The sequence below is a fragment of the Takifugu flavidus genome, chromosome 6 (genome assembly GCF_003711565.1).
Source record: "Takifugu flavidus isolate HTHZ2018 chromosome 6, ASM371156v2, whole genome shotgun sequence".
Classification (NCBI taxonomy): domain Eukaryota; kingdom Metazoa; phylum Chordata; class Actinopteri; order Tetraodontiformes; family Tetraodontidae; genus Takifugu; species Takifugu flavidus.
In genome coordinates, this window is record NC_079525.1 from 1,620,361 (window position 1) to 1,642,056 (window position 21,696).

The 21,696-nt window shown below is 46.6% G+C and overlaps 1 protein-coding gene across 2 annotated transcripts; it reads right to left on the reverse strand.

The window, feature by feature from the left end:
- Positions 1-832: 832 nt before the first annotated feature.
- cnnm2b (cyclin and CBS domain divalent metal cation transport mediator 2b) lies at positions 833-21,601 on the reverse strand. Of its 2 annotated transcripts, XM_057034937.1 has the most exons (8): positions 19,825-21,597; positions 8,829-8,972; positions 8,199-8,330; positions 7,123-7,292; positions 6,514-6,607; positions 6,020-6,076; positions 4,319-4,497; positions 833-3,851 (listed from the first exon to the last, which is right to left on the reverse strand). In XM_057034937.1, exons 1-8 carry the CDS (start codon positions 21,305-21,307, stop codon positions 3,576-3,578), a joined length of 2,535 nt encoding a protein of 844 aa, XP_056890917.1. In that variant the 5' UTR covers positions 21,308-21,597; the 3' UTR covers positions 833-3,575. The 2 variants fall into 2 exon arrangements, with proteins under 2 accessions (XP_056890917.1, XP_056890918.1); XM_057034938.1 differs by lacking the exon at positions 6,020-6,076 and having other exon boundaries at positions 19,825-21,601.
- Between the last annotated feature and the right edge of the window lie 95 nt (positions 21,602-21,696).

Sequence of the window (21,696 nt, forward strand, 5' to 3'; positions counted from 1 at the left end):
ACCTGAGATCAATGTTTAAACATGCAAATTGTGTAAGTGTGTGTGTGTGTGTGTGGTGTGTGTGTGTGTGTTTGTGTGTAACTTTCACGTGACATTATCTGATGGTAGCTCACAGCTTCGGGGTCGTTACCTGCCACGGTGACCTTTGCCCCCGTGCAACAAAGGCCAAGAATGAGCTGCCAGATTATATGGATCCACACCAGTTTAGAAGGCTAAAGAGAGGCTATACTGGTTATAGTGGGAACGAGAGTATTAATGAACTGGTAATGGTGGGGAAGAGTCGGTTAATAGAGCTGTTATAGTGGGAAAGGGAGCAAAGATTTACTGGTTATGGTGAAGCAGAGGATAAATAGACTGGTTATAGTGGGACAGCGAGGATCATTGAATTGGTTATAGTGGGGACGGGGAATTAAAGGATTGGTTATAGAGAGACAACGAGTCACATTTAATGGTCATAGTGGGAGAGAAAGGATGGACTGCTTATAGTGGACGCCATAAATGGACTGGTTATAGTGGGACAGAGCAGATAAATGGACTGGTTATAGTGGGATGAGAGGCGATATGAACTGGTGAACAGAAGAGTGGTTGGTTACAGTGGGACCGAGGCTAAACTGGTTCCAGTGGAGAGAGAGAGGCTGGTCCACTTCAACGTGAACAGATAAACTGGTTCTGTGGACATCCTTCACCTGAGGTCAGCACAGAACCAACACGCTGTGTTGGGACCTGCTGGATGTGGTTTCATGACTCCTGACATGAGAAGAGCAGATATGAGAAGGGCAGAAAAGCCACCAGGATTTGAGAAGCAGCATATTGATCACAGCGACTCACCAGATGTCTGTTAATCATTCACTTTTTTTATTAACCCACCAGCTGGTGGAGGTACTGGGAATGTTCTCTTCAGGCAGGAGAGACATTATGGACAGCATATGGGTACAGTAGCAGCATTGGGAATAAAACACACATCTGCAAAGCATTCACATCCCGGGAGCATCAGAATCCCAGTTGAGTGACGGGCGGACAGAGACGGGTTAGTGTGTGTGCAGCGTAACCCTCCTGTTCCTGTGGGCGGCTTGGACATTTTGCTGTCACGTGCACAGTATAAACTGGAGTGATTGTCCCTGCGGAGCAGAGCGCGTCTGCTGCATAGGAGCACGTTAAAGTAAACAACAAACTACAGCGAGCACAAAACAACACAGACGGAACCCGTCCGTGGACTCGGGGCCGAGGAGGCCTCGCAACTGGACAGACGGCAGGGCCGGCCGTGCACGTGGAAACACTGACCACCAGTGGTTGCCAATAGCAACTGAATATATTCAAAGAAAGTCTTGGTTTGGCCTGTACAGTACGGTCGAGTTAGAGAACAGTCCTGGGAGTGAAATCATTAAAAACTACGCCACCAGAGGCACCAAGTAAAGATTATTCTACACTAAAACTCAAATGAACAAACAACAAACAATAAAAACTCGATCCTGCCTTAATGAGGTAAAGCAAAAAGGGTGAAAAGGGACTAAAGCAAAACAGAACAATAAAGGCTTCAGTTTGACATGACGGCTTATTTGCTCTCTTGTCAGCAGATTGATACCACTGTGTTAATTTATTGTCATGATACGTGGCGTTAGCCAAGAGACATTAGCTTTCTTTAGCATTAACGTGATATATCAAGTATTTGGAGTTTTTATACAGTGCTAAGCTAAGTGGCTAAGTGGCATTTAACACGAGTTTATAAGTGGTATCGAGTCTGAAGCTCCACAAGAATGCAAATTAGCACATTTCCCAAATGTCAAACTATTCTTTTATTGCATTCTCGTGAAACTGTGAAATAAATCAGCATGATCTAAGATCAAATCAAATCAATAAAAATAGTTCTCTTCAATAGCAGCTAGTGAAAATTTGTTTTTAAAAAATATATTTTACTCTAAATTAAGACACAACTGATAATAAAGGTTTTAAGATATATAGTATAAGATGCATCATTTCAGGAGCCAAAATGGATTAAACAGAGCCTCGTTCACATTCACCGCTGTCAACCCCTGGGCTAAAAACCCAAAACCTTCTCCACAAACACACACGCTCGCGCACGCACAAACACACACACGCGGACAAGGAGCGCATGAACACAGGTGTGTGTGTGTCAGTGTCACTCACAGGTAAGTTTTCAGGCCAACTCTTCGGATGCTCGTCGCGCTCCATGAGGTCATTAATACTGTGCAATTATCAAGAGGTCATTAATACATGAGGTCATTAATACTGTGCAATTATTAAGTGTGATTTTGCAAAAAAAAAAAATGCCCAAAAAAAGGGGGGAACAAAGGGAGAAGTATTAGCAGAGGCACTAGTGCTGCGTTGGCACTTTCACACAAACACGCATCCCCACTCCCACATGAGCACAGTGGACGTTGCGTTTGAGGTCAAAGACACAGATACGTGTAAAAGGCAGCGAGGACAGTTTTGCACGCGGATGGCTGCAGTTTAGGATTTCAAACAAAATATTCGTACAGTACATACATACAAACAACATCCGTCAATTCACAAAATAGTGATTTCTTTTTTCGCTGGAATCGACAATCATCGCTTAAATAACTGCAGTTTATTGCACTTTGTTAAAATAATTGACTATGTGATTTCTCTTAAAGGCAATAGTGTGATTTTTTTTAAGGTGAAAAAGGTAAGGTACCATAAGTCTGATTTAAGATAATAGTAAAAATAACAGGATCTGTAATATACATGTATAAGACCCTCACCTCCCTGTACACGTGAATGGATGTTCATTCCATATATGTAGCATATCCTTTTTAATATGACACCTGTTACTCAGAACACACAGCTGTGTACACATGCTCAATGGATACTTATATTAAAATGCTGGTCATATCATGTCTCCATACATACATATATATACAGACAATATTATAAAATAAATAAATACAGGAAAACATTCTTGGTTCGTGGTTTAGCGGTTTTGCTTTCAAAGTGTTTTTGGTGCAGTCTTTGTCCAACCATTGTTTTCTGCATGTGTGGGTTTTAATGTATGGAAGATGTACAGGATGGGGGGGCTTGTATAAGTGTGTGTGGGTGTGTGTGTGTATTTAAATATGTGTTTGTGTGCAAAAGTCCAGTGTAGAAAAGGGGGACCAAAGTCTTTGGCCTGAGGAGAGAGTTGAGTTATATCTGTGTGTGTGTGTGTGTGTTTCAATGTGTGTGTGTGTGTGGAGAGAGGGCCACAAGGTGTGTGTACACTCTGTTGCTGTGATTAAACTGTCAAATTGTCCCAAATAAAAAGGAAGCTCAGTGGCGAGTATGGTCCAAGTGCGCCCCCTGTCGGGGCGTGTGTGGATGGGGGTGACGTAGCACCAGTCTTCCCCGCTGCCCCTCCATGGGGGACTCTGACAGACCGACTCACTAACTTACCCACTCAGGGGCTTTGGGCAGAACCCCCACCACCCCTGCACCCACCTCCCCACATTCCCTCATCTCTTTCTTCCCCACCGCTCCGTGCGCGTCCATGAGACTGGGTGGAGGTGTTGTTCTCCCCTCGGCTTGGGCAGGGGGTTGTTTTAGGGGGAGGAGGGTGGGGGTTAGATGGGTCCCTCATTGTGGGTGCTGTGGTTGCTCCTGCTGAGACCCACACAGTTCTGCTGCTGGTTGAGCATGTGGGAGGTTTCGTTGAGCACCACCACGGCACAGTCGGGGTTGCCGCCGGCGGTGCTGGTCACGCTGGTGAAGACCACAGAGGTCTCCACAGCGTCGTGGAGTTCAGTTAGTTCACTCTTAGTGACCTCGCTGTCTGTGGTCTGCGACGATTTGTCCATCTGCGACGCCATGACGGCGTTATGGTACTGCTGCCGAGTGATCTGGAAGACAGGAAACTGGCTTCAGGTCCAGTAAGGAAACGGGTGTTGAGACTGGAAACGGACAGTAGGTGGCGATGTCGCTGCATCGGGCGCCTCGTGTAGAGGCTGAACCCTCATCATCCAGGGGGCATCCCAGCTCAGTGGATGAGGGGCAGGAGTACACCCCAGGCAGGGTGGGACACATGCATCACACACTCACATGCACTTACACCTCATCACCCTAAATATTGATGCAGACTACACCTGCACCAAAAAATGGGTAAACACAACCACAGAACTAGCATGTTAGCATGGTGACCCTTCTGACCCCTGTAAAGCGCACAATAAATGTAACAGTACTCAAGCCTTTAGTTTATCTGGCTGCAAACTCCAGGTTACTATAGAAACAAGGTGCCCACGGAGGAGAAGGACCCACCTCGATGTTTATATAAATATATGGCAGACTTATGTCGTGCTTACGGACTCACCTTAATGAACTGCAGGTCTGAGCACGCTCTGACTGAGTAATCGGGTACGTAGCCCTGCAAGAAGGAGTTGAGCTGGTTGTTGTTGCTGCCCAGAGTTTGGCTGATGGCGTCGGTGCGATTGCTCCTGTTCAGGGTGTCTGATAGGTTGAGGTCAAAAGGCCACGGAGAAGATTTATTCTCTGTTAAGGAGGTGAGAGATTAATCAAAACTCTCTGCTGACAGGCAACAGCACTAGCACGCTGAGGCTAAATTGTAAAAGGATGCTACATGTGATGGGGTTAGTATTTTGTTAATGTTGCTCACAACTGTATCTGTATCTGCTTTAGTGATGCAATAATCCCCCAAAAGTCTCCAAAAGTCCTGCAGGGAGTGAGTTTTTGATGTATTTCGCACATTTCTACAGTGCTGCTCTGACTCATAATGAGCTGCTTAACAGCTTCATCAGCACTTAGGAAGCTTAGTGACATTTTTCAAAGTCAAGTGTAACATATTAGCACAGCTGCTTGCTGTGATGATTGGAAATCTAATTTGGACATACTCTAAGTCTTTAACCCCTGACGACCCAAAATAAGAGGCGTGCAGGTATTTTGTTTCCTCGCACACTCACTCCTGTTGTGATGGACATCAAAATCCTACCAGATGATTCAAATTAAGGTGAAATATTTCTGCTTTTTTTCTGACTGAAGAGGGACACTGCTCCCCGTCTCGGGTCTCTGAGACGTCCTTGTCCTGTCCAAAGGCTGCCATAGTGAGCCAAAAGTCACAGCTCCACAGGGTCGACTGGATAATCAGGATTCAACCAGTAACTAGGATTACATCACAGTCCCGGAGGTTTAATTGGTTCAGGGTCATGTCCACCCCCCTGGACGCAGGGTTAAGGTGAGGGGAACTTCACCCTGGCAGGTGGGGCGGTGGTCTCCACTGACGGGGCTTCTTTGTAGGTGCTACCTTAGAGGACTTAAAGTGCCTTTTATTTTTGTATTTTAATTAAAGCCAGATTATGTTTTCCACTTCTTAGACGAGCCCAGTGAAAATCACACACAATGACCAATGCTAATGCTACAGCGCCAACTGGAATGTATGTAATCCTATAAAAGAATATGTGTGTGTGAGCGCACGTGTGTGTGTGTGTGTGTGTGTGTGTGTGTGTGTGTAGACCAAAGGCATGGCATGTGGAGCTTAGGACTCTACTCTTGAGGGCACAATACAGAAAACAATGGTGTGTCAACAACACACATCCTTCAGACACACACACACACACACAAAAGATGATGGCGTGTGCACTGTAGGTCACTGTTAAACCTTTTTTCAATAGTGTGTGTGGACCTCTGAGTACGTGTGTCTGCACACGTGAACATGTGTGTGTTTCTATGAGCACTCGGGGGTGTCCAGCAGGGGGCTTTGGCTGTAGGTCTTGTTTATGTAGCCAGAAGGTTAAAGGTTAGAGGCGAAGGGGGTGGAGCCTGGTCTGCTTTGGGGCCTCTAAAGTCTCCAACACCATTCAGTCACTTGACTAATGGCTGGGGGGTGTTAACTCTAAATTTGAATCTGTTTTCCACCCCCCACACAGAAATGTACAGTAACGCAATGCAGCATCTTCTCCTTGAGGCCATTTTGCTGATTCCATGTGTGAACTAGTGATTTTAGTGAGGTGTTAGTCGTAAAGAAGGTTGTGTGTGTTGACAGAAAAGGCTACTGTACCAGGAGATCCCGCTAGTGATTCAGACCGACTGACCATGTGCAACAGGGAGCGCGGCACTTTTGGGGGGAGGGGGGGATGGGGAACACAAAAGATAAGAACAAAAGAAGGAAAAGATGTCAAAATCAAGGAAAAAGCAAACCAATGTACACAAATCAAAAACATGGACACCCGAAATCGACGTGAATCGAGTGTAAGTCCCAGGTGCTGTTCTCCAATTCCACCACTAGGTGTCTCTCAAATCCCACAACCCATGAGTGGAACGGCTGGTTCTGTAGTTTATGAATGAACCGGGAGGGCAGCAGCAATCCATGATGATGTCACCTTCAGCTATTAACATTTAAACAAGATTCCCCCCAGGAAATTTAGTCAGAGCACCTGACACGTACCCGACATGTTCAAGCCTGGGGGGGAGTCAGGTGCATCTTATATTCTGCCCACGCACCTTCCCGTCACCCGTTGTCCCATTTAAACCCAGCGTGTGTGAGGTTTTTACCTGAGGAGGCTGTCAGCGCCATCATCCCGTAGAAGGAGAACGGTCCCGCCTCGAACTTTATCCCCTCTTTTCCCGCTTCCACCTCCACTCTCCCCTGTGATGATGAGATCCGCAGAGCGCCAACGGCGTTGAGGATGAAACACGCTACTAAAAACCTTCACCCATCACTCTGACATTCCCGGCCACAGGTGCGCCCCTCCACATTAGCGCTCTTCCTCTTTCTTTTCCGAATAAGTCTCCTCCCCAAACCCCATCTGACGTTTGTCCCGATTAGACGCCATCTGCTCTAAAACACACTAATTTAGAAGGTTTACAGCAGGAGGAACGCCATCAAATATAAAACATTGATCTCTATCAATGACATTGAAATTAGCACAGTCAACACAGTCGTATAAACTTTCCTACACCGCCTAGTTTCCACTCTGCTGTTGTATTTCTGTCTTTTGTCGGACATCTATGAGCTGTTTATCTGGGCTGTCAGTTTTCAGCTCCAGATCTTTGATTCCTGCACCCTCAAATGTTTTTTGTCCCCTCAGGTTACGTCAGATTCCAGGTTTTCGTGGGTGTGACATTTACCGCTAAAGGTAAAGCTAGAATGGATCCACACACCTGTAGAATGAGAATGAAATAATCCACCGCCTTGTTCCTGTTGAAGAGGTAGTGACTCCCGGCGTTCCTGTTCTTCTCGTTGTACATCAGCTCCTGGATGACATTGGGATGCTTCAGCAGGCGCAGCAGAATCTTTTCGGACACGTGAGGTGGAGCAAACACCTCCACCTCTGAAGACACGGAGAGGGGAGGAGTCAATGTTGGACCGTTAATGTCTCCTTATTACGTAATAGCTTTAATATCGCATTCAAATCCTTTCTTCTTTACCTTACAACCGCCTTGATATAATTAGCGATATTTTAATAATAAACAATAACTGGCTAGTTTGGCCCCAAAATTAGCCAATCTGCTTTGTCAACTCAGTGGCAGTGATATGTATCAGCATGCTGCTGGCTCCACCACCAGGAACTAAACTCACTAATAGCCTTTAGAGGAACTTAATCAATGCTTAGCTGCTAGGTCAAAGTTCTAAAGCAAATCTGCACAGAGGCTCTCATCCACTGCAGCTGTAGTAGGACTTAGATGTTGTGCAGCCTGCTCAGAAATCCATTTCCCAAGGGAAAGCGGGTGAAATATTTCACATTTTACACGATGCTATGCTGACTTGTGTGAGAAACCCAATAATAGGCCAAAAAATGCTGCATGTGATGTCACCGAGGAATGAGTGTAAGCAAACAGGGTGTTGTTTTTAAAGCTGTGAGCTAAGACATGTAACCTGCGGCGCATGACATGCAAGCAAATAGACGGCTGCATTTTCTTTAGTACACAGTCAGCACAGACATCCCATGCCGCACTGCAAGAGCCCTTCTCCCTCTACACACACACACACACACACACACACACACACACAAAACCCATTCCTTCACATACAACACAAACAACAGATACCCATTCAACACACATACGCACTCCTCCCTTTACCCTCAAAGCCTGTACAGGCACACACACACACACACACACACACACACATGGACACACACACACACAGACACACACACACATGCATGCACAGTTTCTCCGCAGCGAGGGGCTGAGAGCACACTAGGGGAAGTCAAGCAGCAACACAGCCCACTTGCCTGTTGCTAGGAAACGCAGGGTAGCCAGCAGAAGCTGAGGTGATATTTTAACCTTCATTTCATTAGGCTTGAAAGCTGAGAAATCCTGCTTCCTTTCCCGATGGGTGATTTTCTTTTTGGTCTTGTTGTCCGCTGCGGAGGAAAAAACAAACAAACAAAAATGAAAGTGAAACACGAGACGACCTTTTTTTCTGAAGAGAACCTGAAGGGCGACTCCAGACGCTTCACTGACAATGACGGAGTCCCGCAGGGTCACAAGGTGACTAAACTTGAGTTACCCAAGGCTTATTGCTTTTTCCAGAAACGTAGCCGTGGTGTTCTTCTTAGAACTAAAAGAGAGCTATAGGGGGCTATGTTGTTAGCTTAGCACATTCTTAGCATTGCTTAAAGCCATATGCATTAGTGAACCCGAGGTCGGCAGAACTTTATTGACACTATTAGAGCTTTTATTAGGAACAATTGGTCTTTTTAATATACTTAATAATACAGAAAATAATCTATTATTTCGTAAGTGGAAAAGTTCATTCATTAAAACTTGTGTTCAGAGCTAGTTTTCATTGTGGCTGAGCAGCTTTAATCTGTATCTGTGACATTTCAACCCGCCAAGATGGTCGCAGCACCAGAACTTACTGTACATGTCCGTCTCATCCAGGATCTCTGACTTGATGAGTTCTTCGATCACGTCCTCCAGGGTGACGATGCCCAGAACTTCGTAGAAAGGGTCTCCCTTGCATTCGTTATTCACCCTCTGAACAATGGCCAGGTGGGATTTTCCTACCAACACAGGAAGCACAAGCAGACAAATGTGGTAAGAGTGAGGGAATTAAACTTCATATCCCCTTTTCCACCAGTATTCCCAGTCTATTAGGAAGGATTCCTTTACCTTGGTTAAAAAAACAACTTTTTTTAAGCCTACAACAAATGTAGCACATTTTACCGAAGAAGACTCAAAAAGCCAAATAAAAGTCGGCCAGTCAATGTCATCCCGTTAGCCCGGGCGCCATCACGACCACCGCCTCTGCGTTCCCAGGACCCTCCTGCGAACTTAAAGATCAAAATGAGAAACGAACCGCCATGTGTATGTAGAGAATCCTGTCAAGCAAAATGCTAAACAAATTCTTTGCCTTTTCTCAGCTTGCGATCATTTAAAAGGAATTTTCCAGAGGCCCGGGCTAATATTAGCCCCTGCAAAATGAAGTTTCCATTCCACCCTGGCGATATTCTCACCGAGCGCAGACCGGCCGAAACCTCCGCTGCCCAATCACATTTTCTCACAATGGGACGTTTCTGCGTGCAGATGCTGCACACCTGGGTGTGAAGGAACCAGCGAGTGCACGTGAGCACCGCTGTTACACCGCTGGGTCGGCGCTGTGATGCTGTTTCAGCGCAGGTATTTGATGCAGCATCAATGGGTTTAATGAGTTAAATCCTCCAGAAAGTTCGACTGCTGCGGTTCAGCAGCACGAACTGACACTGAGCTGGGAAAAGATGAGCTGAGATCACTTCACATATAACGGGAGGTGATAGTCGCGTTTTCCTCTGGGCAGCAGAGCAATCATGTTCTTATTAATTAGCATATCTGTGTTCATGAGCGCTAACATGCTAATCAGGCCTTCGAAGACCTCGAGCAGACTCTGAACTGCCCAGACAGAGGCCAGCAAAGCACGGGGAACCAGATCAATGTCCGCTAGTTTTCTTGAAAGGAACCCGCTTTCTAAACAAAAATAATCCCGCCGTCACCTGTTACACCTGTTACCTATATGAACCAGAGGTCTGTCGCCATCTGAGGTCTGGAGGATTTAAGTTCCCACCAATTAGCACTCAAAAGCTTCTTTTATTCATGTATCCTGAGGGTTTTATTCATAGTTATCTGGTGGCTTACCTCTTGCCGTCGCCCCCATATTGCAAGTATGACCAGTTCAGTCGTATCAAAGTTACGAGAACAAGAACACACAGAAGACGCGGACCAACCTCTAACCCTTTGTGTGACCCAGGTGATAAGAGATGAGGACACGGCTGCCATAAAGAACTGCATCTTGCAACGGTCCATGTGGTAACTTTCCATTAACCACGTGGAACGTCGTAACGTTGCGCCAATTCTGTACCTGGCAGCTTATAGTTAATACACATTTTGATTAAAAATTCTTCCGGTTAAGGACAGACTTTTAACCTTTATGTGACCCGAATGGAGGGATAAGAGATAGAAGATATGGCAGAAAAGTGAGTAGAGCGTGAGTAGAGGCCGCCGGGGTCACAAGGCCTTTATTATTTTACCATTTTACCACGTTCTAAACGGACATGCAGCTACACCTGCGTTGCTGTGCGGCTTAGTTTGGCCACAACCGATGCAAAAGGTCAAAAATCTAAATTTGGTACCTCAAAAACACACAAGACGGCTATTAAAATGTGTGCAATTAGCCTCTTTGTTCAACCGTTAGCAGTCCATTTATCCTCTCTGTCCATTAAACCTCTATGTCCCTAAGCCTTTTTAGCATATGCTGACAGATACACATCCTTGTACTTCTATCTTTGTGAGGACTTTCATAGGCATAACGCATTATTCATCCCTAAGCCTTAGCCTAAGCATAACAACCAAACGCTAACCTAAACCCAATGTTGGGTCTCACACACACACACACACACACACACATTTAGACTGTGTTGTCTCACTGTCCCACAAGATGAGTGCATATTTTCCAGTTTCCTACAAATCAACAATACCACTTGGGGCAGGAAGAGAGGTGTCTGTCTTCCATAAACAACGGCAGCGTGTGTGTTCGCTGCGTGTTTGCTGCCATTGCGGCACCGGGTGTTGTGAGGAGTGACGGCAGGTAAAGAGAGAAGGCTGCTGACGGTACGGAGTCTGAGACACTCCGGCCTCCTCTCTGTCGTCTACTCTGCCTTCAACGGTCAGCCTATATCCAAATGTGTGTGTGTGTGTGTCTGTCATGCACATATCTGTAATCCAAAGCCTGAGAAACTTCCATCGGGCCTTCAGAGACTGTGTGCTCTCTTTCACCATTCCCAGCTTATTTATGGAATGCAGCTTTGTCATAATTTTCCATAGCACGATTTCCCCCTATAAATAGGCCCGTAAGGCACATTGAGCTGGAGTGGGAGGATGAGGGGTCTGTTGTGGAGGCTCATCTCTACCCGCCTCCCCACGCTGCAGTCCCTTCCATCCCATTTCTTCGATGGGAACCCATCTTGGGAGCAGCCTTTCTTCTAAATCTAACCCCACCGACTTTCCAGCCATTCTGACCCATTTTTCCGTTGACATGGTCAAAACGAGGAGGGAAGCATCAGCTAAAGTCAACGTCTTAGGCAGCACTATCTGGAGACATAAATGGAATGTCTGTCTGTCTGTCTGTGTTTATAAGTGGCTGCATTTCCCCCACGAGTAAATTAGACCACAGAGATAAACTGGATACTTTGGGAGAAGCTTATAATATCAGTACTGGGACCAGTTCAACTTCAGACATTTCCAGCGGAGGTGTAGCTGCGGCTCTGGGGAGATTTGGTGAAACTCTGAGGAAATCCTACAGCTGACGTCATAATTTGGGTTTTAAAGGATTCGTACTTTTCATTTAGTTACAAGTGGACAAGGGTTTGATCACCTTCAGCTGTTAATGGGCCTTAATTTCTATGTGAACAGTTAAGCTGTGGAGTGCAGCGAGAAAAATCCACAACCGGCTCAGATCTAGAATCGATCACATTTAATCGTAAAGTTCTTCAGTGAGTTAGCGTTGAAACCTGTTTCTACATGTATTAACATCAAAATGAGTATCGTAATTACTGTCTCACTGTCTGTGAAACAAATAAATAAGGTGACCTGACTTGATATTTACAGTCCTACGTAAATAGGACTAATTTACGTCTCAACCATAAAGGTCTTAGATGTATGTAAATTGATCATTACAGCCTGTAACTCCAATGTTGACAACAATGAGCAAAAAAAGGGAATTATGATCTATTTATTACTCAAATGATGCATCTAGCAGTGGTCAAAAGTGGGTTAGCGTGACTGTCAGAGGTGTTGCTGTGTTGCTAGCTGTTATATGTGTTGCTAGCTGTTATATGTGCTGAGCGTTCTGGCACTTGAAAACACGCCGCGCTTGTGTTATTGGTGCGCTCACCATTCAGCAGTGGCGACAGAGCAGCACCTGACCGCGGGCTCATTCATCTCTCCTCACTGCTCTCCCATTGAAGCCTCTCCTTATGACTGAGGCCCAAAGGAATCTCCACCCAGGGGACCTTTCAACAACAAACGTAGCCAGCTATGACAGCAAGCTGCTTCTCTGAATGAACAACAATTTCCTTCCAGCAGGGTGCGTGCGTGTGCGTGTCTGCGCTGGGCTGCATATGTGTGCCCTGGAACACCACCGGTTAGTAGCAGCAGCGTGATCTTGTGACCAAGGCCCCTTAATTACGGTTAGGAGAGGAGGGCAGACCTCATTTCTCGGCAATAACACCGTTTCTCCGCATTTTCTGTTTCGGTGGGCGGGAAAGCCGGGCTAAGAAACGACACAAGAGTGACTCAACTTGAAACCACCCAGAGGTGATGGGGAGGGGGGGGGGGGACACAATCTGAGACTCAATTATTATGGCTTCGGCATAAGGCGTTAATGACGAGCGTTTAGAGGCTGCTCAGTCGTCTCAGGACAACTTCATTAGGTGTGACACTGCTGTAGCCTTAGCCATCACCATGACAACCGTAAACCTTCAGTGTTCATTGAATAGCAATTTTTTGAGACTCTTAACAGGTTTCAGGTAATAAAAGATCAAGATTCATCTCCCTGAGTGTGTTCCCTTCATCCTCGCTCACCTGACACCATTTGATCATCCTTCCCTTCTGTACCAGATCATCTTGCCACCTTTTTTCTGGACATTTTACATCACCTCAATTGTGGGATGGAAGCTGATCCTCCCCTCCCACTGATCCTGTCTTACCCTTTCTTGATCACTTTATCCCTTTCGGGGTCATGGGGAGGGAGCTGGAGACTATCCCAGCTGCATATGGGAGCTCACTGCGGGGCCCGTGTGAGCATTTGGGGGTTCGGAACCTTGGCTCAAGGGTACTCTGACGGTGTTCTGGACCCTGTTACCAGAACCCCTCCAACGCTTTGTCCACACCGGGGCTTGAACCAGAAACCCTTCGTTTCCCAGCCTCCCCTACAGACCGATAAATACTTTTAACTACAACAATACATGTAAAGTAATGAATAAAAAAGTAAATATCGTAAGACATTTTTCATTGTGTCAAATTTCCGTTAATTTCTTTACCATCTATTACATTTTCTCATTTCAGCCATAGTGGTAACACTTAACAAATTATTGCTTTACTAACAGGCATATTAGCAGCATATTGACGCTTCATTATTCACTACAAAGCACCTTTGTGACCTCTTTCTGCATGTAGATAATTGTGAATATGTGTTCCCTAATCTAAAGTGTTCCCTAAGAGGGTGTTAGGAGTTGCCGATCTTCAGGAAATCGGTCAATCTGGCAGCAAATAACTAAAGAAATATGTATAATGAGCAGCAGGGGAAGGAAGGAGTCTCGTGTGTTTTGCTGGTTGTTCACAGCTACACACTGTTCCATGTCTAACCTGAAAACGGGATTCTGTACCAGCGCAACGCTCACGTCGTCCTCATTAACTGTTTATCTCCCTCAGCGTTCCATCACTTCCAAACTGTTTGATTGGATTCTTCCCTTATGACACAGAAAGCCAAAACGATTTAATCACCTGAAAACACACAATTTTGGCACACAGCACTCAGGGATTTAAAACTCATAATTAACCTCAATAAAAACAATTAGCCCAAGTGAAATCCTTAAAGCTAGAATGAGCTAAGTACTCAATAAAAAGCTCCCATGCTTTGTGCAATAAGCTTTGAGAATCTGGACGGCAGCGGGGAAAACTGCATTGGGTGTTATTTATTTATGATCTGACTTTAGCAGGCGGGATCGTCAGCAGACATCAGCACCTTAACTGGGACATATTAGCATCGATAACAGCGCTGAGCTGGTGTTGGGCAGCAATGCTTCACCCAAGTTATCCCACGTCAGGAAGTTTCTTCCCTTCAGTCTTCACTGATTTCACTACGAGGAATCCTAGATCTCGTTGTCCGGCTTCCGTTTGGCAGGTTAGGAGTCTCACCTGTGCAAGAAGCAACCCCAGAAATCCTCAGCCACGGTCTTTCCCTGTCTTAATCCTGTCAGCCGCTCCATGTACAAACCATCTGCAATCTGACTGTCAGCATGACTATAAAATGTCATCAGGAATTCTATCCCTTTCGACCTTTTTGTAGAACGAGCATGAACCCTGAATTGGAAAAAACGAGGTCCGAGAAAGGTCACAACAGCACAGGTACGGGTCCAAGTAGCATAATTAGCGATCTGTTGAACATAAGCAGGTTCTCGGTACAAAAAGGAGTAAATCTCCCTCAGCGGAGTCACTATTCTATAGTATTGGACCGTCACCGCACAGCAGAACAGCCAGGTCTCCATCTGTGGACGGGGTTAAGGCTCTGAGTGTGGATCTGGGTTGTTTGGAGGGTCAGCTGGAGCGGTGGCAGAGGCCTGCGGAGTGCAGACTGAAGTGAGGCCCTACTAGCAGTTTCCCCACTTCTTGTTGGGAGAGAGGGGAAATGTGCAGGAATACTAAGTGAACCGAATGACCTTAAAACGCATCTCTGCACCGAGGACGACTCTGGGAGGAAGATCCGATTGGAAACGGGCTGAAAATGCATCATGAAAACCCACTTTACAGTACAAAGACGGTGGTCCAACAGTCCCAGCTGCACTGACATACAAGAAAGAAAAGGAATCGTGACTGTGGAGCGCACGGGCTCAAATATAGTCCCCTGAACCTTAAAGACTAAAATGTTACTTTTGCGGAACAGATTTTCACCGGGAAAAAAGAGGAGACGCTCCGCTGTAGTGGTATAAAAGAAGGTTCCAAAAAGTGCTGGTGTTTTCCGGGCCTGTGAAGGACCCGTCTTGTGCTTTTCCGCCTGCCAGTAAATGGGGGAGTGGGACAGTGTGCCCGGCGTTATCAATGAAGCCAGCCTTTGGCTCGCTAAAAAGTGCAGTTTGGAAGGCATCCACGGCGGAGCCTTGGGCCTGGAGGTTTGTGTCGTTCGTAATTTATAACACTGAGGGAAACAGGCGAGAGGACAATATGGAGAGTAGAGGAGAGGGGGGGGAATGTGGGAGAAGGGGGATGGGACAGGCTGCACAAGCAAGTGGCTCTGCTTCTGCAAGTGTGCTGTGCAGAGTCCGGTTGGGAGGGCTTTCTGACCCGGTCTGAAGAACCAGAATCTACTTTTTTCCTCTTTCATTCCACCCCGAGTCTGTTATTTATGAAAAAAAAGGGGAATGTTCCGTCGAGATTAACAGCTGAATCGGTGTGAGAGATTGTTAGAAACGGGGATGATTTGCACAGTCAGCTGAATATTTCAACCCGAATCATTAAGCTCACCGCACAGCAGCACTAATAGCAGTAATTTCCCTTCATATCATGAGAATGACATCATGCACAACACCCAAACGACCACGATGATATCTTAAATACAAAGCTGCACTCAAAACAAGCAGGACATGGACAAAATTAGGACTCTGAGACTTCGAAACGCGCACAAGGAATTCTGAATAACAAGTGCAGTTTTAAATTAACGGCGCTCACTTTGCATCCAATGAAACGCGGGAGACAAATGAAATATTAACATTTATTAGAAAAATATTCAGCGTTAAGCATTAGTTTGCTGTTGCGCTAATAGCTTTGATCATAACTGCCATAAAGTCTTGATAATCTGTTACCACGTTGGCCCTTCCAAAAGAAACAAAATACACACACACACACACACACACACAGGTCTGTTTTGGGAAACAGCTTATTAAAAAGAACGTGGGGGTGGTTGCATTCTGGATTGCGTAATCCCGAATTTTCCTCAGCAGTGCATGACTACAGATCCCTGGTAACATGTGCAGGAAACAGATTCAGCTCCTTAATTACATCCACCACACAAAAACCAGCAAAGCCTTTTGTCCAGCGAACACTAACGTGATGCTAACCGCCATAAAACGCCTACAGCATATTTGCATCTGCCCAGATGAAGTAAATTAAACCCACAGATTAGCGATAACGTCCGATATCATCTTTATTTTTACGACCAAGGAAGGATAAAGTAATAAAGGATCAATGCTACTGTACATGCTGTGCAATCTATGTATGAAAGTTTAGCGCTATGAACATGATTAAGCTGCGTTTCTCACGTTAAAGGCGTATTGCAGGGAGCCCAGTGGAAAACAGGTGTAAAGCAAAAGTCATAATGCCAGATCAGACGGGCTTGGGGAGTGCGCTGCGCCTAGATTTACACTCCTCGGCTGTTGTGCTAATCGGATCTTAAAAGCCTACACCCCATGTTGTACCAGAATCTGAAGAATGTAGGCCAATTCTTTTAACACAACAAACTTGGAGTTCAACCCAGAGCATATCTCTGTCACCAAAAGTCAGTCAGACGACTCACCAAGTGAACTTCACAGACGCTCGGCCGCACAGGTGCTTCCGGTCGATGATGCTCACCCCCACATCCAGTCCAAATCTGGCAGTGTACAACGCCCCGCCAGGCAGCATAATCGATCGGACAATTCACATTTGTGCTTATCTGCTGTAGCTGAGGCCTATGCTGTTTTTATTTGGTTCAAATGTTCAGACACATTGACCGAAGATGAGCAGCATTGTCTCGGTAGGTCACGTGATGAAGACTGAAACAGGAAATGGTGCATCTAAAGTTTTCAGAAGGTCAGCTACGTCATACAGGTAGCTCACAGAAGCTAACTGGGCTGTAAAACTCTTACTGACCACGATGACTTCAACAGCTCTGACCAGCAAACGCTGGATCAACCCTGGCAACAGACGTAATATACAGTATAGCTTTGGTAAAATATGGTCAGGAAAGCCCTCTGTGGCAACAAGACGTGAAGCTTTTTACTTTATTTGCCGTAATTAATCCTGATAAAGCGAGAGGCCGGCAGGAAAAGTCCAGCTGGGTTCAAAGGGGTATCCCTCATTGAGAAAAGTGAGGCCCTCTAATCTACATGATGGCGTTTTATCTAAACCGTAGGTGCTGTTCTAATATGGAACGTTACACACACACACATGGACGTGCGCGCATTTCAGCGACAAATTTGCTAAGTTGCGTTCTGGACAAGTGCCCAAGGAGAAGAACAGAAACCCACGAGAGAGGTGCTGTCAGCACATCAGCAAAGCTCAGAGAAAGAGAGCGAGAAGGAGAGCGGTAAGGCTGGAGAATTTAAATTAAGTATAGATTGGCCTATATTGCAGCGGGGAACGCTTCGAGACGTGCCAAGCCTTGTGTGTTCTCTGTCACGCTGGGAAAAAACCCTCCCAAACCTGCCCGTGTGTGTATGTGTATAAATATATATACTCATATAACTGGCTGCCTACCATTGTGATGCTTATGTAATTACACCGTTACAATATGGTTATTACTGCTCTGAAGAAGACAAAGCAAAGTTTAGGAGACTCAAATAGAGAGGCAGAGAAGCATGTCGGATAGTTACTTCGCATCATTGTTCGGGTCAAGTCCTGGATTCCAGTTGGACAAGTGTCCTGCCCTCCCCAGGAGCAGAGGTGCTGCACAACCTGAACAGATCATGATCACGATGTCTCCAGACATCCGCACAGAAGATTCACCCCCGAGGCTGGGCCGCGCAGCACCCGAGTAACTTTTAGGAATAACAGGCATAACTCAAAGTCAGAAGCGCAGACGGAGTCCAGTTTGTGACTTGACGGAGTGGTTTGGCACGCAGCGACCCGCTCATTAGCTGCTAAACCTGTGGCTTGACAAGCAGCCTCTGGATGACAGTAATTGTTGCGATCACAGACGGAGAGCAATTAATGGAGGGGTCAAGAGTTTCCAGGGTGGTGTCCGCCCGAATTAAAAAGTTCGTTTGCACAGAAGGGATCAGGACTTTCCTTTTACTACACAGTACATACCAGGAAAACGCTGACCTGACTGTATATCCTTCAGATAAATGTAATATTTCCTAATACATTGTCTAGATGCGTCTTGCAAGAGGCATCGAATAAATTAGCAATGACTGTCAAAACAGGTCGTTGGGACTGTGAACGCAGAGTACGACACCATCATGTATTTTCCACTTTAACACAAACTTGCAGGTCCTTCTACCACACTAGCTGTGTTTCTGGACGCTCCAAAGCAACACACACACACACACACACACACCAGCCCCGGCTACGAGATAACGACTTCCCAATGTCGGCCATCCGATAACGGACCTGAACGCAGCGCGACCTGCGATGAAGGACACGCAGAGATGGCAAACTACGCCGTTCCAAATCCTTCATTCCAGCACCAAACTGTTGCTTTGGGAAAGTAACGTAACTTTTTTTTTGTTCCACCATCAGTTAGTAATCGAACACATCCGACTGCTCGATGCTGTTGGTTCAGAAGGACGAGTGCGAAAGAGCGCAGCACGAATTACTGGACGGTCTCGCTCATGAAGAAAACAAACACAACCAAACTCGTTATGTAATGCTAGTTTGGCATGGTGAGCCGCATCTTACTTCTGGTAATAGAGCTCAGTGATTTGTTCTGTGTTTCCTTGCAATTAATCCTCTTACAGTAAAGTGAATACTATAAGGAGCATAAAATGCATCCATGGGTGTGTTTTTGATCATTATATTAAGCCTCCATATATCAGTTGTTGAAGACACTGTCTGCAGATAAAAGCACGCGGTGACAGAAATAACTTCACGGGGGGGGGGGGGGGGGGTTGACAATGCAATACGTCAGGTAAACCATGGGGGAGGTCCACATCGTTCTCAAATGCGCATAAAAAGCACACCACGCACAGGCTTGAGGGTGTTCCAGGCTGTTATTCATTATCTACATGACTGCATTCCTTTTGGTCGCACAAAAGAAGTTATCGCCACCATCCCTTTAGAGGCGAGCGCGAGAGATGTGGAGAGGGATTTAAGCAGGTCCTCAAACAAGATGACCCCGGCTGATAACCCCCGGCGCTGCTGTTGCACCATTCCCACGTGTCCTAATACATTTACAAATCAGAGGGATGGAGAGAGGCAAGGGTCAAAAAGCATGAATGAGAGAGTGGGGCAAGAGACGCATGGCGATACGACATGCTGGAGGAGAGTCAGACGGGGGGGGGAGCAGTGTGAACATTAACAGTGAATGGAAGAGATGGGGAAAGATTAGGACCCCCCCACACACACACACACACACACCTCCTCCTCCTTAAAGGAAGTGAACAATGAGGCTGCTGCACCTTACTGCCTGGAACTCATCAGAAAAAATACCTGGAAAGTTTAAGCACCTCGCTGATCTCCTTGATATTTTGAATGAATCAGTTCAGTTTAGAGCACCTGAAACTCCGCTGTTCCCTACCTCACCTGTTCCCCTCCACCTGTTCCCCTCCTCCATGTCCAGTGACAGGAGGCGAGGAGGAGGCAGGTGAAAGGTCACGCGGACTGCAGAGTGACCTCTGTCAACTGAGACAACCTGGCAATTTCACCTCAGACCGTGGACGTATGTAAGCGATTACCTGTGATCCGTCTCACCTTTTTTAAACTCCTCCAGCATCACATCCAGCTTGGTGTCATTGAAGACAAAATGTAAAGAATGGCTGTAAAATTTGGTGATGGTTTTGAGCGGGGTGCAATCTTTCGGGTCCACGAAAGCCAGGTCTTTGACGAAGAGCAGGTCCACTATGTTGGATTTCTCGCCCTCATACACAGGAATTCGCGTGTAGCCGCTCTTCATGATGTCGGACATGGTGTCGAAGTCCAGGGTGGCATCCACGTGGATCATGAAGCAGTCACTCAGCAGCGTCATCACATCCTCCACGGTCTTAGTCCGGAGCTCCAACGCGCCCTGAATCATGTTTAGCTCCTCCTTCACCAGGTCATTATAGGGATCCGTGACGCGGAGCATCTCCAGAAGCTTCGATCGGTTGTACACGGTTCCCACTTCCTGTCCCAGAAGGTAGTCCAACAGTTTGCTGACCGGGTAAGACGCGGGGAAGGTGAGCAACATGAAGAATTTGGTGAGCAATATGGTGTTGGCGCCCACAGCCAGGCCGTGTCTGGAGCAAATGGCCTGTGGAACGATTTCTCCAAAAATGACAATTCCGATCGTGGACATGACCACTGCGATTAGTCCCGAACCAGCGATATCATCCAGTAAGATGGTCAGCGTAGTGTTCACCAACACATTCCCCAGTAGCAGTGAGCAAAGCAGGTAATTCCCTTGGCTCCTGACCGGCTCTATTTTCCTGGCGTAATTCTTTTCTTTTTCCGTGCCGCAATTCTGGACTATCCGGAGCTCCATGGGGTCCAGAGCCATGAGCCCCAGGTTCAACCCGCTGAACATACCGGACAGGCAGAGCAACATGGAGATGAAGATGACCTGCAGCCAGAAAGGCAGTAAGAACTTCCTCTCCTCCACCACTATCACTTTGGTGTCATCCCCGTCGTGGTAGATCCAGGTGTTCTCCGTCCACGGGTCCGTCCCGGGCACGGCCTGCGTGGCGGTGGCGATGCAGAGGTAATAAGCTTTACTCCTCTCTGTCTTCCGCAGAGGTTTGACCTCGATTTCAACAATTCCCGACGTCTTTCTGTTCAGGATGATGTTAGGCAATATAATTATATCCGAAGTTCTAATACCGCAGAGATGCAAGCCGGAGGAGTCCTCTTGGCTCTGGTTATCCATCGAGGAGCTGTCAAGACTCCCAATTGTCCGGCTCCGCTCGTACTCCGTAAAAGCAATTTTGGACCACGTTTCGTTGTTGATGTTTTGCCCGTACACCCTTAATTTCACCCTGGAACTCTCACTCACCCGCAAAAAGCCCCTATCCATGTAGGAAATGTCGTCGGTGTCCTCCAGCCGGAGCCCAATGATGACGGTTTCCTCGGACCCTTCCTTGCCAGTTATCGGGGTAACACACCAGCCAGTGACAGTCAAGAAAATCATCGTCAGAGCTCGGACCCGGTAAAGTTTCGCCATTTTTGCAGTGGTGGGTGCTGTGGATAGCGGCTCTGCCATATCGATAACCGCACGGCAGCGAACCTGAATGGAAAAGATTCTTAAAAATCAGAGCCGGTTGGAGTCCGCCTTCATCTCCGCTAGAGTCGCTGTGACTTGCGCATCAGGACCTGGTCGTTGCCATTACGTTTCCGTTACTGACTACTCGCGAGCACAGGCTGACCGGCCAACTCGTGCCTCCGCTGATGTCCCCGAGACAGGCGACGCCGGGGACCAATCAGCGGGGGCCGTCGCGCAGGGGGCGGGGCTTCTGCGTCCTCATCGACGAATCGCGAGTCCCCGAGCAAGTGGACGCCGCGTAAAGGACTCTACTCGTGACTTTCTGATTTACGCTCTTAAAAAATTGTTCATTTTACAAACGCATGGGTTTTTTTTGGTGTAATTGTCAA

Excerpts from the sequence above, each read along its gene's own strand:
- cnnm2b (XM_057034937.1), bottom strand. The coding sequence starts at position 21,307 with ATGGCAGAGCCGCTATCCACAGCACCCACCACTGCAAAAATGGCGAAA. Across the intron at positions 8,331-8,828 it reads GGATGAGACGGACATGTACA|CGGACAACAAGACCAAAAAG; the intron begins GTAAGTTCTGGT and ends TTTCCTCCGCAG. Across the intron at positions 4,498-6,019 it reads ATCACTAGCGGGATCTCCTG|AGAATAAATCTTCTCCGTGG; the intron begins GTACAGTAGCCT and ends CCTCCTTAACAG.